General features: G+C 39.7%; 1 protein-coding gene and 1 long non-coding RNA gene across 2 annotated transcripts; one reads left to right on the forward strand and one right to left on the reverse strand.

The window, feature by feature from the left end:
• Positions 1–2799: 2799 nt before the first annotated feature.
• On the reverse strand, positions 2800–4309 carry LOC145234312 (general transcription factor II-I repeat domain-containing protein 2-like). The gene has a single exon (XM_080099053.1). It carries the CDS (start codon positions 4282–4284, stop codon positions 2800–2802), a length of 1485 nt encoding a protein of 494 aa, XP_079955179.1. The 5' UTR covers positions 4285–4309.
• Positions 4310–9475: 5166 nt separating this feature from the next.
• On the forward strand, positions 9476–10156 carry LOC145233129 (uncharacterized). Its single transcript, XR_013861028.1, has 3 exons — positions 9476–9517; positions 9728–9775; positions 9851–10156. It is a non-coding gene; the product is annotated as an uncharacterized LOC145233129 (long non-coding RNA).
• The last annotated feature ends 5182 nt before the right edge of the window (positions 10157–15338 follow it).

A 15338-nucleotide genomic window follows, 5' to 3' on the forward strand; every position in this document is an offset into this window, starting at 1 on the left:
TCTGGGGTCGCGAAATGTCGCCGAATTTAATTTATTGCATTTTAAAATTGATTACAGAAAATGAAACTAATATTATGTTCTTTTAGATCGCAACTTTTGCTCTTGTTTTGTAGCACAGCTTGCTACCTCCTGTTGCAATTAAATCGTGGTAGTGGAAAAACACAAAATGCCTTTATCGCGCAACAATGGGTTTCGACAACGTGTATTATGACTCAACACTATACGTTTGTATTATTTAAGGTGACACCAGAACGAGTGAATAGTTATTTATGCAACGTACCCAACTATGCCAAATTTTTCTAATCCCGTTTTTAACCACGTGGCTGTGTGAAGCAGGATTTAGTGCAATGAGTGTATTAAAAACGAAACATCGTAATCGATTGGAAGTGGAGCATGACATGCGGTTAAGCTTGTGCAAAGTCAAGCCGTGGCTTCAAAAACTTGTGGACAGTATACAGGCGCAACCATCTCACTAACAGTGCAAATTAAATGTTGAACAATCTGACAAGTTTGTGTTCCGAAAATTGGGGTTATGTCTTAAATGAAACGCCTTAAAAACTTTTTTCGTAATACTTTTGTATCGCCATATTTGTTTGTAATTATGTACAGTTTGTGTAATTGTTCTTTCGGTTCAGCATTACTAAAAACATTTTTTTTTTAAATGGGGTCGCATGTAAATTCTGATTTCATTTTCCTTTAAATTGGGGTCGCCTATAAAAAAGGTTGAAGACCACTGTTTTAGGTCACGGGTCTCTAACTGGTTTGGGGGCCAAAAACAAACTTTTAAGTAAGTCGGGGGCCGCACTATCGACACATTTGTTACGGTGTAACATGACAAGAAAAGACATTGCGTGATTAAAAAGTGAAATGTGGATTAATGCCAAATATACCAATAATAACGTTAAAGCAATGTGTTTCACATGAACATTAGTTTAAAAAATTTTATTTTAAAGAATTTTGACAAACGTTGCATTCCATTGAAAGTTTATTGTGCTTAGGGTTGGAGCTCGTTTGGTTGCACGCATTAGTGACGTCACAAAAAGTGACGTCATAATTGATGTCCGCCACCTTGCAGTTTTGTAAAACTCGGCGCCTATGGAAGTAATTCTACATTCTTATTTGGCGTCAGTTTGTGCAACCGAATAAGTTTAAATCAAAGTGAAAGTGAGAATCGACCGTCTCCATTCCCATAGGCTTTATTACACAACAATTGACAAAAATGGAATTGTTCGCGCACAATGGGGCAGTTAATTAAAATAATAAATGGCCACACGATGTCGCCACGCAACAGTTATAGTTAGCGGCGGATTTGTATTGCGGGGCTAAATCGAACGTTTGAAAGAAAAATTTAAGAAATTAATCATATTGCTGATACAATGTCACAATACTATTGTGTGCCAATTTGCCTGGAAATTAAAGGTGGCCATAAATTTCCACTTAACAGTCAACTGCATGAGAAAAGGAAGGTGACTATCAAGCGTTATGACATTTTCAACATGTAAAAATACCATAAGGATTCTGGTTGGAATTTTACCAAAAGGGCTAGTGACTTTTCTAAGTAATTTTCATGGAGGATGTACAAGTGATATGCTAGTAATAGAAGATTCTGTACTATACTAAAATGTCTCAGAGTTTTCTTAACCCGTAGACAGCATTATGGCAGATAGAGGAATCAGAGTGCAATATATGTTTACATCCTTTGATATATTTGTTAACATCCCTAACAATGCTAAAAGGAAAAAGCCAGCTTGAAAATATTTCAGTAGTAACTAAAGGATAGGCATACTGCATCAGAAAGGATCAATGTTAAGAGAGTCATAGGACTCTTAATATAAAATAATATATAGCTAAAATATACAATATATTAAAGCAATCCATGCCTCATTATGCTGCATCTGTCAAATAAACTTATTTTTGTTTGTTTTATGGGGACAAATGTTAGGCAATGTATTGTTAGAGATAAGTGTTACATTTTTTTGTGTATGTCAGTTAGGGTAAGGCAGTTCTGTCCGGGACAATGTGTGTTGTTTTCCAAAAAGTATGTATTCTTATGTTATCAACTAAACATTTAGTATGTAATTACTTAAACCAATGACCGATTCACAATTTTTCTGCACAAATACATCTTTAAATGTATACACCAGGCCTGCACAACTCAAAACAACGCAAGGGCCACAACGGAACATATAAATGTTTCGCGGGCCGCATGCTAACGTATTTTAAATGTTTGTAAAGTAAAATCGGCGAGCACTTGGCCGGAAACCGTACGTCTCTGTATAAGTCTATAATAACTCTATTGGAGTGTACCACAATACTGTTTTAAAAACTTATCGGTCATGCTGGATATAACTGTTATAACCAAGGCAAAATTTGACATTTGTTCTGTCTATCTCTTATAGTTATAACTTTCTTTCGTAACTGACAAACAATATCACATGAACGAATAAATTTTCTTAAGCATCAACAACAACCCAAAGAACACAATTTGTAACTAAAATTCAATGAGAGATGTTGCATCTTTTGTTGGCAACAAGCGCGTCGTAATCAGGCACGAGGCTGGAACTTGAAATTTTTAGAATATCCTCCAAATGTCCATTAGCAAGTGAAGATCGCTGTTTGTTTTTATTAAAGTTTAATACAGAGAAAGTTTGTTCACATATGTAAGTGCTGCCGAATAAACTGAACATTTGTTTTGCGACAGTTACCAAATTTTTAAACTTTTCCTGGTGCAAACACTTGTAAAAGTCTTGCACATTGCTTTCTTCGTGTTTTTTTTTAAGTAAAGATGAAGCCTGCAAATCAATAACCTCCATTTGCAAATGTGAAGGTGCCTCTTCCGGATCTATGGAAAACGACGATTTTAAGCTGCCGTTTTTCTTCAAAGGAAAGAGAAAGCCGGTCGTTGAATTCTTTAATAAGGAGTTCGATTTGTTGGGCGTATTTAGTTCCTGTGGCCAAATGCCTCTCTTGCGAAATATGCTGCGAACAGGTCGGAAAATGTACCAATATTCCTTTCAAAAGTTGACTTTTGAAAAGTCTCAACTTAGCTTTGAATCCATTTATTGCGACAAGAAATTCGAAAATAAGTGCTCCTTTTCCTTGAAGCCTAATGTTGAGCTCATTCAAATGTGAAGCAATGTCGCAAAGAAAACACAAATCTTCGTTCCAAGAAGAATCATTGAGCTCGGAAAATCGCTTTTGCGGATCTGTTTTAAGAAAACTTGTTATTTCCTCTTTCAAACCTACGAACCTTTTCAACACTTTTGCTCGGCTTAGCCACCTCACATCTGTATGGTACACCACGTCACCATATTCTGCACCAGCTTCTTCAAGAAACGATTCAAATAGTCGATGCTTCAGTTTCCTGGTTCGGATGTAATTTACAATGGAAACAACAACAGACATCACATGGTCAAATTGCAATACTTTGCTGCATAGCACCTGTTGGTGTATGATGCAGTGGTGACAAATTATTTTTCTACCGATAAATGATTGACAAGCCATTGCTCCATTTTTACACCCACACATAGCAGGAGCACCGTCAGTGCACATTCCAACCAAATTTTTAAAATCACTGGATAATTTGGTAGTAATGCAATCAACGATTTCGTTGCAGATTTCTTTTCCAGTCGTCCGACCTTTCATAGAGTGCATACCAGCAAGCTCCTCAGATATGTTGAAATTGTCATCAATAACTCTTATAAACACCAAAAGCTGTGCTGTATCAGTACAATCTGTGCTTTCATCCACAGCCAACGAATAGAATGCGAATCCTTTAATTTTTTCATGCAGCTGGTCGGTCCAGTTTTGTGCAATATCTTCAACTCTTCTTTGTACAGTTGATCGAGATAGGCTAATTTTTCGAAATTTATCAAGATTTTTTGGGCAAATCGATGAAACAGCACTCAACATGCATTTTTTAACAAACTCGCCCTCTGTGAATCTTTTTCGTGCTGCAGCAATTTCCCTGGCTATCTCAAAACTCACTTTGGTAACAGATACACTTTCATTGCCCGGAAGCTTGAACAAGTTTTGTTCTGAGCAAAGTTTCTTACGTAAACTCTCTGCTTTAAGACTCTTTTCACTGGCATCTAATTTTGTGAGGTCCGGGTGATTACCTTCGAAATGGCGTCTGAGGTTATACTCTTTCGGAACGGAAATTACATTTCGACAGACAAGACACATTATTTTTGTCTTCACCACCGCAAATAAGTATTTGCTTGTCCATTCCGGATTAAACACTCTGCCCTCACTTTCAATCTTTCTTTTCTTGTTTTCAGCCATTTTGGACAATCCCAAAATAGCCTACTTGCCCGCGCACACAAGATTAGACCAGGCTCTTCTATAGATACTGTTGTGGTTCCGCTTCATGTACTGTCCTTCAGGCAGTAATCGCGTACGCGCATTCCACAGTCACGTGATTCGTTAATTGTACCGCATTCATTACTATTTTGCTTGTGGTGATTACTATTCGTGTGTGCTATGTAAATTGCCAATTATCCAAGCTATAAATGCTTGTTTCATTTATTCGTTAATCATTCTATTTTACTCTTCGAGCGAACAATACAAAGAAATACAACAGAGTTAATTGGCGACGAGGACGGGATCTACCAACTGAACAAGTTGTACGCAGTTTGGTATCGAAGATAGTTCTTTCGAAGATGGAGAAAATTGCAAAGCTGATGCAAGAACAACTACAAGAGCAGCAAAGACGCCACGATGAACAAATGAAGCTAATTCTCGCCTTAGTTGAGAAAGCCGGTTCCAGTCAAAACGCTGCACCTTCCGTTGCTACGCCAAGCTTTGCCTCATTCGACTCAACATCGGAGCTGTGGGACGACTACTGGTCGAGGTTTACAACGTTTATACAAGCACATGCTGTACCAGAAACGAGGATGGCTCAAGTTTTTCTCACCAATCAAACCCCTGTGACGTACAAGCTTCTATCCAATCTGGCTGGTCAAAGCTCTCCAGTCAAGACTGTGAACGATCTTTCAATCAAAGAAATTGAAGGTTTCATGAAGGAACAGTTCGATCCGAAAAGGTTTGTTATACGGGAACGCTTTAAGTTTTGGAGCAACATGCAACGCAAGCCCGGGGAAACAGTGCAAGAGTTAGCTGCACGCATTCGTCACAACGCAGGCACGTGCGATTTTCCTTCAATTAAAGACCCGCTGGACGAAGCGTTGCGTACAAGGTTCATTTGCTCTATAGGTAACGAAGCAGTGCTAAAGGCAATCTTCAAAATCAACGCCGATGAGTTGACATTTACACGTGCTATTGAAGTTGCAATGCAAACCGAAGACGCTGCAAAGGTTGCAAAGGAAACCGTGTATGGAACTCGCGGATCGGTACACAAGGTACGGGATGCAAAGAAAGGTTTCAATACGTCCACACCTACAATTGACAAGTTTAGAAAGAATACAACTTGTTACCGATGTGGAAAACCTGATCACCTGGCACCCGATTGCCGTTATAAAAGAGCCACTTGCAAATTCTGTAAACGTATAGGCCATTTGGAAATTGTTTGCAGAAAGAAACAAGCGTCTGTTTTGCCAGTTCAACATGTAAATTCGCTACTTTCGATGAAGCCAGAAGCAGATATTAGTCCAAAACTCGAGGTAACCGTCAACATAAACGGTAAAGCTTGTCTGTTAGAGATTGACACAGCAACAAGCGGAAATTTTATTTCTGTAAATTTCTGGAAGAAAATTGGGAAACCGAGTTTGAAGGAAACCAATCAGCGTTTCAACTCTGCAACGGAACATCTGGTGCCGATACTGGGCGCATTCGAAGCTGAAGTCAAACATAGGACAACAACATGTAGTCTTACGATGTTTGTTTCCGAAATGCCGCATTTAAATTTACTTGGTCGATGTGGAATCGAGGCGTTGCGCATATCATTGGACAAGTTACTTTATCGTACCGACGATAAGGTAAACGTATTATCTGACGCCAGCAACCAAGCAGACGCATCATTACAACGTGCTTGCAAAAAGCTTTGCGAGGAATATCCAGACCTTTTCAAGGAAGATTTGGGGTGTTTGAAGGATTTTGCACTGGAAGTAAAATTCACCAAAGACGTAAAGCCTGTTTTCTGCAAGCCAAGGCCTGTTCCATTTGCTCTACAGGATGACGTCAATCAAGCATACGATGCTGGCATCGCAAAAGGTATTTGGACTCCGGCAAAATTTAACGAGTGGGGGACTCCAGTAGTTCCTATACGAAAGACACCACTTCCCGCACAAAGTAAAGCCAAGATACGAGTTTGCGGAGACTATTCTGTAACAGTTAACCCGCAGTTATCTACACACCGCCATCCACTTCCTCTTCCAGAAGACTTGATGCGCAAGTTGCGTGGTGGTTACGGTTTTACAAAGATTGATTTAGCTGATGCCTACAACCAAATCCGGTTGGGACCAGAGAGCCGAAAGCGACTAGCTCTTAGTACACACCGTGGGGTGCTACTGCAAAATGTTTTACCATTCGGTATAACATCTGCTCCTGGTTATTTTCAATCAATCATGGAAGAGATTACAAGCGATCTACAAGGTGTTACAGTTTATCTCGATGATCTTTTAGTTAGCGGATCAACGGCTGAAGAGCATGTTTACAATCTTCGCCAACTTCTTCAACGGCTTAACGACAAAGGTCTACGCTGTCGTTTGGAAAAATGTAAATTTGCGTTACCTCAAGTGGAATACTTGGGTCATATTTTGTCAAAAGATGGCATTTCCAAAGGTTCTAAGGTGGATGCCGTTATTAATATGTCATCACCAAAAGATGTCTCAAACTTACGTTCTTTCCTTGGTTCCGTTCAATTCTACAGCAAGTTTCTGCCATCACAATTTTCCAGCGTTGCAGAACCACTGTACAGACTTACCCGGTCAAACATTGCATGGGAATGGGGTCCTAACGAGCAAGCTGCATTTTGCAAAATGAAAGAATTGCTGTCAGCTGATACAGTTCTGACACATTTTGACCCTACTTTACCTATTGGCATTTCCTGCGATGCATCAAATGTTGGAATTGGAGCAGTTTTGTTTCACCGCTATCAAGATGGAAGCGAGAGACCAATTGCCAACGTATCCAAATCACTAACTAAAAGCCAGCGCAACTACAGCCAAATTCAGAAAGAGGCTCTCGCTATAATCTTTGCGCTGAAGAAATTCTACCAATATATATATGGTAGGAAATTTATTCTACTGACAGACCACAAGCCACTGCTGGCATTATTCTGTCCTAATAAAGCTACGCCTGCTCTAGCTGCAAATCGCTTAGCAAGGTGGGCACTTTTTCTTGGCCAATTTCAATACGCCATTGAATATCGAAAGACATCGCAACATCAAAATGCCGATGCACTCAGTCGGTTACCAGTTGGTGAGGATGCTGACTTCGACAGGGAGGAAAGTGCACATGACACCGACACTGTTTGTGCAATTACCAGTCTTAGTTTACAAGTGCAACCCACCGATTCGGCGTTACTACGAAAGGAAAGTGGAAAAGATCCAACCTTATCCAAAGTCATGCGTTTTACGAGAGAAGGTTGGCCATCTACTATTGCATACAACGATCCAGTTGCAAAGTTTCGCAAGGTTATGGATTCGTTGAGCACCAGTTATGGGTGTCTACTGTATGGTTCACGGTTGGTTATACCGGAATCACTTTGTTCTGCTGTTCTTCAGATCCTTCATCAAGGACATTTTGGGATTCAACGAATGAAGCAACTGGCAAGAACTGCAGTCTATTGGCCAAATATCGATGACGACATTACTGTTCTTTGCCACAAGTGCCAGACTTGTGCTGAACATCAAAACGCTCCGCCAAAGGCACCTGTACATCCATGGATGATGCCGGAAAAGCCATGGAGTCGCTTACACATCGATCACGCAGTTAACTTTCTGGGAAGTAACTGGCTTGTGATGATAGATGCTCACTCAAAATACCCGTGTATACACCAAACGCAATCTATGTCATCGAGAACAACTATGGAGTTGTTGGAACAAGATTTTGCCCATTTCGGTTACCCTCATACTATTGTTTCCGACAATGCGCAAGCTTTTATGTCTGCCGAATTTCAAGACTTCTGTAAACAAAGGGGCATCGTTCATCTGACCGGAGCTCCGTACTTTCCTGCTACAAATGGCGCTGCAGAACGATTAGTGCAAACTTTCAAAAAGGCACTTAAGAAGTCTTCTAAACCTCCTAAAGAGGCGTTGCAAGAGTTTCTACTGCAATACAGGCGTATTCCAAACGCCAGTGGATTTTCACCAAGTGAACTACTTAACGGCAGACAAATTCGGGCGAAAATAGATACTCCTTCGCCAGCACACCTGATGCAACGTAAGCAAGTGCAAGCAACACGAAAACCCGTGAACATCACTTCTTTCAACATTGGAGACCCATGTTACGCTTTGTATCTTGGTCCAAGACGTACCGAGGATGCTCGCTGGGTTCCTGCCACGATTATTAAACTGTGTGGAAGTCGTACATTTCATGTTAAAGTTCTTCCACGTGGTCCAAATTGGAGACGTCATATCGACCAACTACGCGCTCGATACGCGTCCGACGAGGATTTGGAACCGGGAGCGGAAGAAAGTATTCCGCAGGCTCCTACTGCTGGTGCAGATTCAGACATGCCACTGAATCGTAGCTCTCCTTCATTCGGTCCCGACAATCCACGACGAACTAAGAGGTCGCGTAAACCTCCCGAGCGATTTCACTTCTAATCTGAGGGGGGATTCTGATCTTCGAAGGGGAGGTGTTGTGGTTCCGCTTCATGTACTGTCCTTCAGGCAGTAATCGCGTACGCGCATTCCACAGTCACGTGATTCGTTAATTGTACCGCATTCATTACTATTTTGCTTGTGGTGATTACTATTCGTGTGTGCTATGTAAATTGCCAATTATCCAAGCTATAAATGCTTGTTTCATTTATTCGTTAATCATTCTATTTTACTCTTCGAGCGAACAATACAAAGAAATACAACAGATACTAAACGCTATAACCAAGCTTTGTGTGTGAAACAAATATGGGATTGTTTCGTAATTAATAAAACAATGAATATAAGTAAGATTACTCATTTAGAAGTCAAATAAGGGAAAATGTTATTATTATACAACATCGAATGCATGGCGGCATAACGTTTTTTAGGTTCAATGTAAGGTATTTTAAAATCTTCTTGCGGGCCGCACTAAAAGCCTTCGCGGGCCGCATGCGGATTTTAAAATACCTTACATTAAAGTAGCAGTACTGCTTATTAGCAATGCCCATTTGTCCCTGAATCTGAAAGTAGTATTTATGATTTTTTTAATTGAAGGCTGTCACTCACAAATTCAGATATGGGAAGTTAGCACCTTCGGTAATAATTGCAATCTTTCCCTAGATGGACATTTAATCTTAACCAAACCAGTTTTCTCTTGCTTTGCATCTGGTGTTGCAGCAAAGTATGGCTGTTGGTTGTCAATGAACAGACCTGCCGCACTCATGTGGATATTTTTTGTTTTGCTGAACAAAGTAAGTGCCCTTTTTTCATACATTTTGCCATGACATATTGCTCCTGTGGACAGTGCAAACTTAGAGTCACATAGTTTTGCATATTTCTTCTTTCAGTTGCCAAAATAATATCCCTAAATTTTGGTGCTGTTATGCGAAACTTTCATTGGTTAACATTCCTTGCACTTACTTTGTTCAGTTGTGTTTCATTCATTTTTTTTTAATTTGTAGAAAACAAGGTTTACAAGTCACCACTATACAGTACATGTAATAAATAAAGTGAGTGATTACTTTTCAATTGTGTTGCAGGGTGGTGAAACGTTTAAAACTGATCTGTATAACTTTTCTTAACAGATAGCTCTTCTGTGATGTGAAATTTGGAAACCATAAGAGCTGTGGCTGCTAGATGTTTGCACGAAGCAACAGGTCCTCTTCCTGCTGCACACTCACATTCTGAATTTACAATTTCTCCACTGTTTTCAAGTTTTATTTTGACATTATATGAAACATTTTTTTCAGTGAAGCATGTACAATGCCACTTAAATAAAACTCAGATAAACATTTCAGACTAGGCGTCCTTTCACAATAGCCTTCACATCACTGTTGTAAATTTTGTCACATGTGGACTTGAAATGAAAATAAACTTTCACTTGTTCCTCAGTTGTGTGTGGTATTTGATCCTAGCTGATTATTTGAGTAAACTCTACTTTGTGCCACTGTAACTCAGAGCTGCTACCTACATTCTCCATCAAGCTCACAGCACAAGTGAAGTTGTCATTCCTATCATGAGCCTGAAGTCTGTGTACAAGTAGTTATGCAGAGAAAAAACAAGAAGCTATTGCAAAAAAACACAGAAATACAACGCATCTTAAAATTAAATCCTCCTTCTTGCCAGTTGTTTTGGGACATCTTTCATTTAACTCAGATTTCCATTTAGAATAATCCATTTTTAGTTGATTTAAGTTGGCAAATAACAATGTTTAGTGGTAAAAATATGACGGAGTAGAGTTGTGTTGACGGAGTAATGCGAAATTTAGGCCTTTCAATTTGCGCGCGTTTGTGCCGTTATGACAACTATAACTGTTGCGTGGCGACACCATGCGGAATTTTCGACCCCTTAACTGCCCCATTGTAATATTTTTGTCTTGTCTGTGTCAGAGCAATTTTGCATAACTAACTAAAATCCAGCAATCAACTTTCATTTTTCTGAAATACACATTCAGGCTTAAGGACCGCAAACGATCGAAATAATTGCAAAGGGACCATTTAGAGCAGTGGTTCTCAGTGGTCAACTTTTTTATAATCGGCCCCTTTTGCCAATGATCCAAAGACAGCTTGTGACATCACAGACAAGACAAAAACATTACAATTGTGCGCTAACAATTGCATTTTTCTTTGTTGTTGTGCAATAAAGGCTATTTGTTAAGCAATAGAGACAGTCGATTCTCAATTCTACTTTGATTTATGTATTTTAACTTATGCAGTGGCACAAACTGACGCCAGATAAGAATATGGACCCCTAAAGGACCGCGGACCCCAGTTTAAGAACCGCTGCTATAGAGAAAATAACGAAAAAGTTTGAGAACCACTGGGTTAACGCAACTGAGATAAATTTTGTCAGGGATTGTGTATTATAAAGTATGGCAACCCTACCTTAGGCTAACCAGCATTTAGTTGATATTGCGAGTTTAGTAGGCACGACAGGTGCTAACAGAGAGTTCTACACAGTCTACTGCCAGATGGCGCATTTGCCGCCGCATAGTGGTGCAATATATTTCATATTATTGGAGGTGGCCGTAGGAATGGGATTTCCTGATCAAGTTTTTCAAACGATTACGGCATGTCGATTTTATTGTGTACCGTAACATAAACTTTTTCGTAGAGTCAACAGATATGGATTATAACGCCGGACGACTGAAAACTCGAATATTATTTATCGGTATTACTTTATTCCTAATCGTCTTTGCAGCTGGATATGTTTGCAAGTAAAGCTCTTGCAGTAGTTGCAGATCAAATTTTTTGGTCAGATTTGCTGCAGTCCCAAGAGAAGTTTTTAAGTGGAAACATAAATATCCAGGGGTTATTCCATTTCCATTGGAAGATAAATATATTTTAGTTTCAAAGAAACCGAGAATTGAGTTTTCCAGTCCAAGCAATTACTCATCTATTAGAATTGTCCAAAACAATTATGAAGTCTTATTAAGAAAACCTACGACACAAGAGAGAAAAGAAACTTCCCAAAAACTTTTGTATCGAACATCCCATTTTGCAGTGTGGTGCCCGTCAAAGTGAGGCACTGAAAGAGGTGAAAGCGGCCAAACGATGTCAATTTTTGATCAAACAAGATGTTAGGGCAGGGGCGGGCAACTTCTCCAGTCGGCGGGCCTGATATGGGAAAATGAAGTACTTGGCGGGCCGGATTCGTGAATCGATACATTAATCGCGTATTTATCCAGTGATTTAAAACGGATTTTTGACCACCTAAACTAAATACAATCAAGAACGTCGCAATTACAATACAGTCCAAACAATCTAACTGATATAACATAAAATTATTCATCACAGCAAATTTAATGCATACACCACAGACTCAGATACTGCTGAAACACTAACCACACTACACGTGGGGAAACAAAGGAAACCGTGAAAGCAGGCCACACGCAAGGTTGGCAGTTATGTCGTAACAATGGATGTATGGTGCAATGGTAACAACGGCGGGAAAGTTTTTTTATTATTGGGGAGCGTTACTGTTTGTTACAACTATAATTTGACGTAGTAAGCAAGTAGTGGGGGATTCGGCAGACTGTGGCCGCGGGCCACGTTATATCATGTAAGACCAGAAACTGTCTGCGGGCCGCTCACAATCCCGTCGCGGGCCGGATCCGGCCCGCGGGCCGTATGTTGCCCGCCCCTGTGTTAGGGGAAGCTGAAAAAGACCGATGTGTTGCGAATAATATTACCGTTGTTCATTTGTTTTCTGTACCGGCACTATGTTTGTTTGTTGCTACGTCGCTATGTTATTCATCTTCTTTGTTTTTGTTTCACCTTTGGCTCGTTTTACTGTCCTTTATTTTATTGTTTTTCGTAATCGTTTCAAAAGCAATCAACCGCACTGCCTTTGCATTCCAGCGCGTTGTCCTAATTATAAACACCCTCGGGACGTAAGGGCTGTGAAAATGGAATCCGACAGACTTGGTTGGTCGGCCTTGGAATGACGTGCTTCTTTGCTTGTGAGAACTTTTAGTGCCGATTTGTCTGTTTTTTATCGTATTTTTAGTGCAACGTCAGTCCGATTTCATTGTCTAAATCCGTGCGTATTTTATTCCACTCTATAACCAGAACAAAGGCCACATTGCTTTGGTTTTGCCGGCTAGCCGTTAGCGCACCAGTAAACATGATTTTGCAAATTTTATTTTGTTGTTTCAGAGTGTATTGAGGATACAGCCTTTAGTGGTAGCCGCTGAAATACATTCCCACATTGCCATGGTAGACAACTATGTTGGTAAAATCTGTAGTGACGCTTAGACTGTTTCTGACTAATGCAAATAACCCATGTATTTGCTATGACTTACTAATTGCTATGATAAAACAACATTTGCCAGTACCAGCTTTGATGATAAAAACAACCTGCTTTACATTTCTTTTGCTTCTGTCGACTTATGTGATGGACTTAACATTCCCCACCAAAGCACAGACCGCACGCAGTGATAACAGATAACGATTACAAATGGTTAATATCAGATGCTGATAATGTACATCCAGCCATTCTGACTATTTGCCCTACTTGTTTTTGGGCGACTACTAAAACTACTTGTATTTTAATATAAAACATCGGTTGGGTACTAACAAACGGTCACCAGATACAATTTCCAAGTTTTTAATTAAATAGCAAGCAATAAACTAGACAACACGGCAAAAGTATTTTGGGTAGCATAGAGTGCAAAATATACTGCTCTCCAGCCTTAGCCACCATCGAACTCAATGAGATCCAATAATTATGGCTGCTATTATACTGCATAACTTACTGGTGCCATGGTCATAAAACTATATTGGCAAAAATCCAAAGAAAATGTGATAATTTTTTATGTCTTACTTTTTGAGTTAACCATACAGGACTATCTCAGGTAATGTTAAAACATCGTATACTATCCGTTGATCAACTTTTAAAACTGGAATGTGTTACTTTTGTTCAAAATTGGGAAGCTGGTAAACTTCCAGAAAAAAAAATTCTTTCCACTAGTAATTTAACCGGTATAGCAACCAGACAAAAACAGTTTGGTTGTCTTAAACCTTTTTGTGGCAGTGGTGTTACCCAGCAATCTATCAAGTTCTCAGGTCCACTGCATTGGACAAACCTTAATATCAAGAAAGTACCACGGTCTAAAAGTGCTTTCACAAGTTACATAAAGTCACTCTTAATAGAAAATCAAAATACTAGTCCTGACCTTTGTGCAACACCCCCATTAGGCCACTATTTATTCTCTATGTAGTTTGCCATAAACCTTCACCCAGCAATTTAGTGTCTCCAGTTCAATACTTTAACTTTTACTATTTTACTTAAACTGTATGATGTATTAGGCCCTGTAACTAAGAATACGCTTTAGACCAGGGGTGGACCAGGCCCCACGAGAGGGGGGTGCAGCCGGTGCGCCGCACTGGGGCCCATGAAAGTCTGGGGGGCCCATAATCATTAAGTTGAAAGTTACAGGGTGAAATGTGAAAGACGTTTACTTTGCTGTCTGCCTTTGTATTAACATTTTTAATTGGTCTGTACGTATAGCAGCAATGGGGTCTCATGTCCGACTTAAGTCACATTTTTCGAAAGCTTGACTTGACTTGAGTCTTCTCAGCTGTGAAAAGACTTGACTTGACTCGGTATGTCAACAAAAACAGGAATTTTTTTACCAGATAACCTGTTCAGTTGGCTTTAACCAAACAATAGCAGAACTTACTGTGCGATTTGTATGGATTTTTGTTGGTATACCCAGTATATATATTTTATTTTTTTGAGGTCATTTCATCCGGCCCTCGACCATATTTTTGGGTTTGCGAAATCGTATTGATAACTTCGTAACATTCAAAAATTAAACTACTCCCTACGAAAGTTTTTCTGTCTCGATATGTGAAATTGATATTACCTAGTCCTAGTTTCACAGGATTACAACGCCTATTATTGATTCAAAGCTATAGTTTGTTACGTCACAGACAAGACTACAACTGTTGATTGTGCGCAGACAATTGCCTTTCTATGTCACTTGTGACGTAATGTACAAGCATTGCTCGTAAGATGAGACTAACTATACCAGGGGTCGGCAACCCCTGGCACGCGTGCCAAGGTTGCCACGCAGGTGTTTTTTTATGGCACGCCAACCGATTTGCGTGTTTATATTGAAGTAACAATTTAACCTGTTACTCTGCTTGTTTATAGTTTTTATCATGCCGTGGTCTTAAAATTCAGCCTTTGGCACGCGTCGCGTTTACTTTGCTGTACGAACGTTGTAGTGCATGCAGTAAAAATATAGGAATTTTAGGTTTTTAAAACTTTAGAGGTTTGGCATTATTGTCCAAGCTGTTTAATGAGTGCGGCTAGCTTGCTTTAGTTTGTTCTTTTGGCGAATAGACGTATTAAACGCTTGATATTCAGCACATAAATAGTGTTCAAAGAGGGGCCCAGAAATTGACTTGCACCAGCATATTTTTTCTCTCTCCAGGGCCCTGGGGTGGACAATTAATTTTTGAGAGGGGCCACACAAGAAAACTGACTTGTGTTTGAGGGCCGGACCAATAAAAGTCGTAACTTAATTCTGCTCAGTACCAATTTTCTTTATTGTTAAAAATATCG

Source organism: Phallusia mammillata, chromosome 6 (genome assembly GCF_965637545.1).
Source record: "Phallusia mammillata chromosome 6, kaPhaMamm4.hap1.1, whole genome shotgun sequence".
NCBI lineage: Eukaryota > Metazoa > Chordata > Ascidiacea > Phlebobranchia > Ascidiidae > Phallusia > Phallusia mammillata.

Bases quoted from the DNA above. Each gene is read 5' to 3' on its own strand.
- LOC145234312 (XM_080099053.1), bottom strand. From the start codon at position 4,284: ATGGCTGAAAACAAGAAAAGAAAGATTGAAAGTGAGGGCAGAGTGTTT.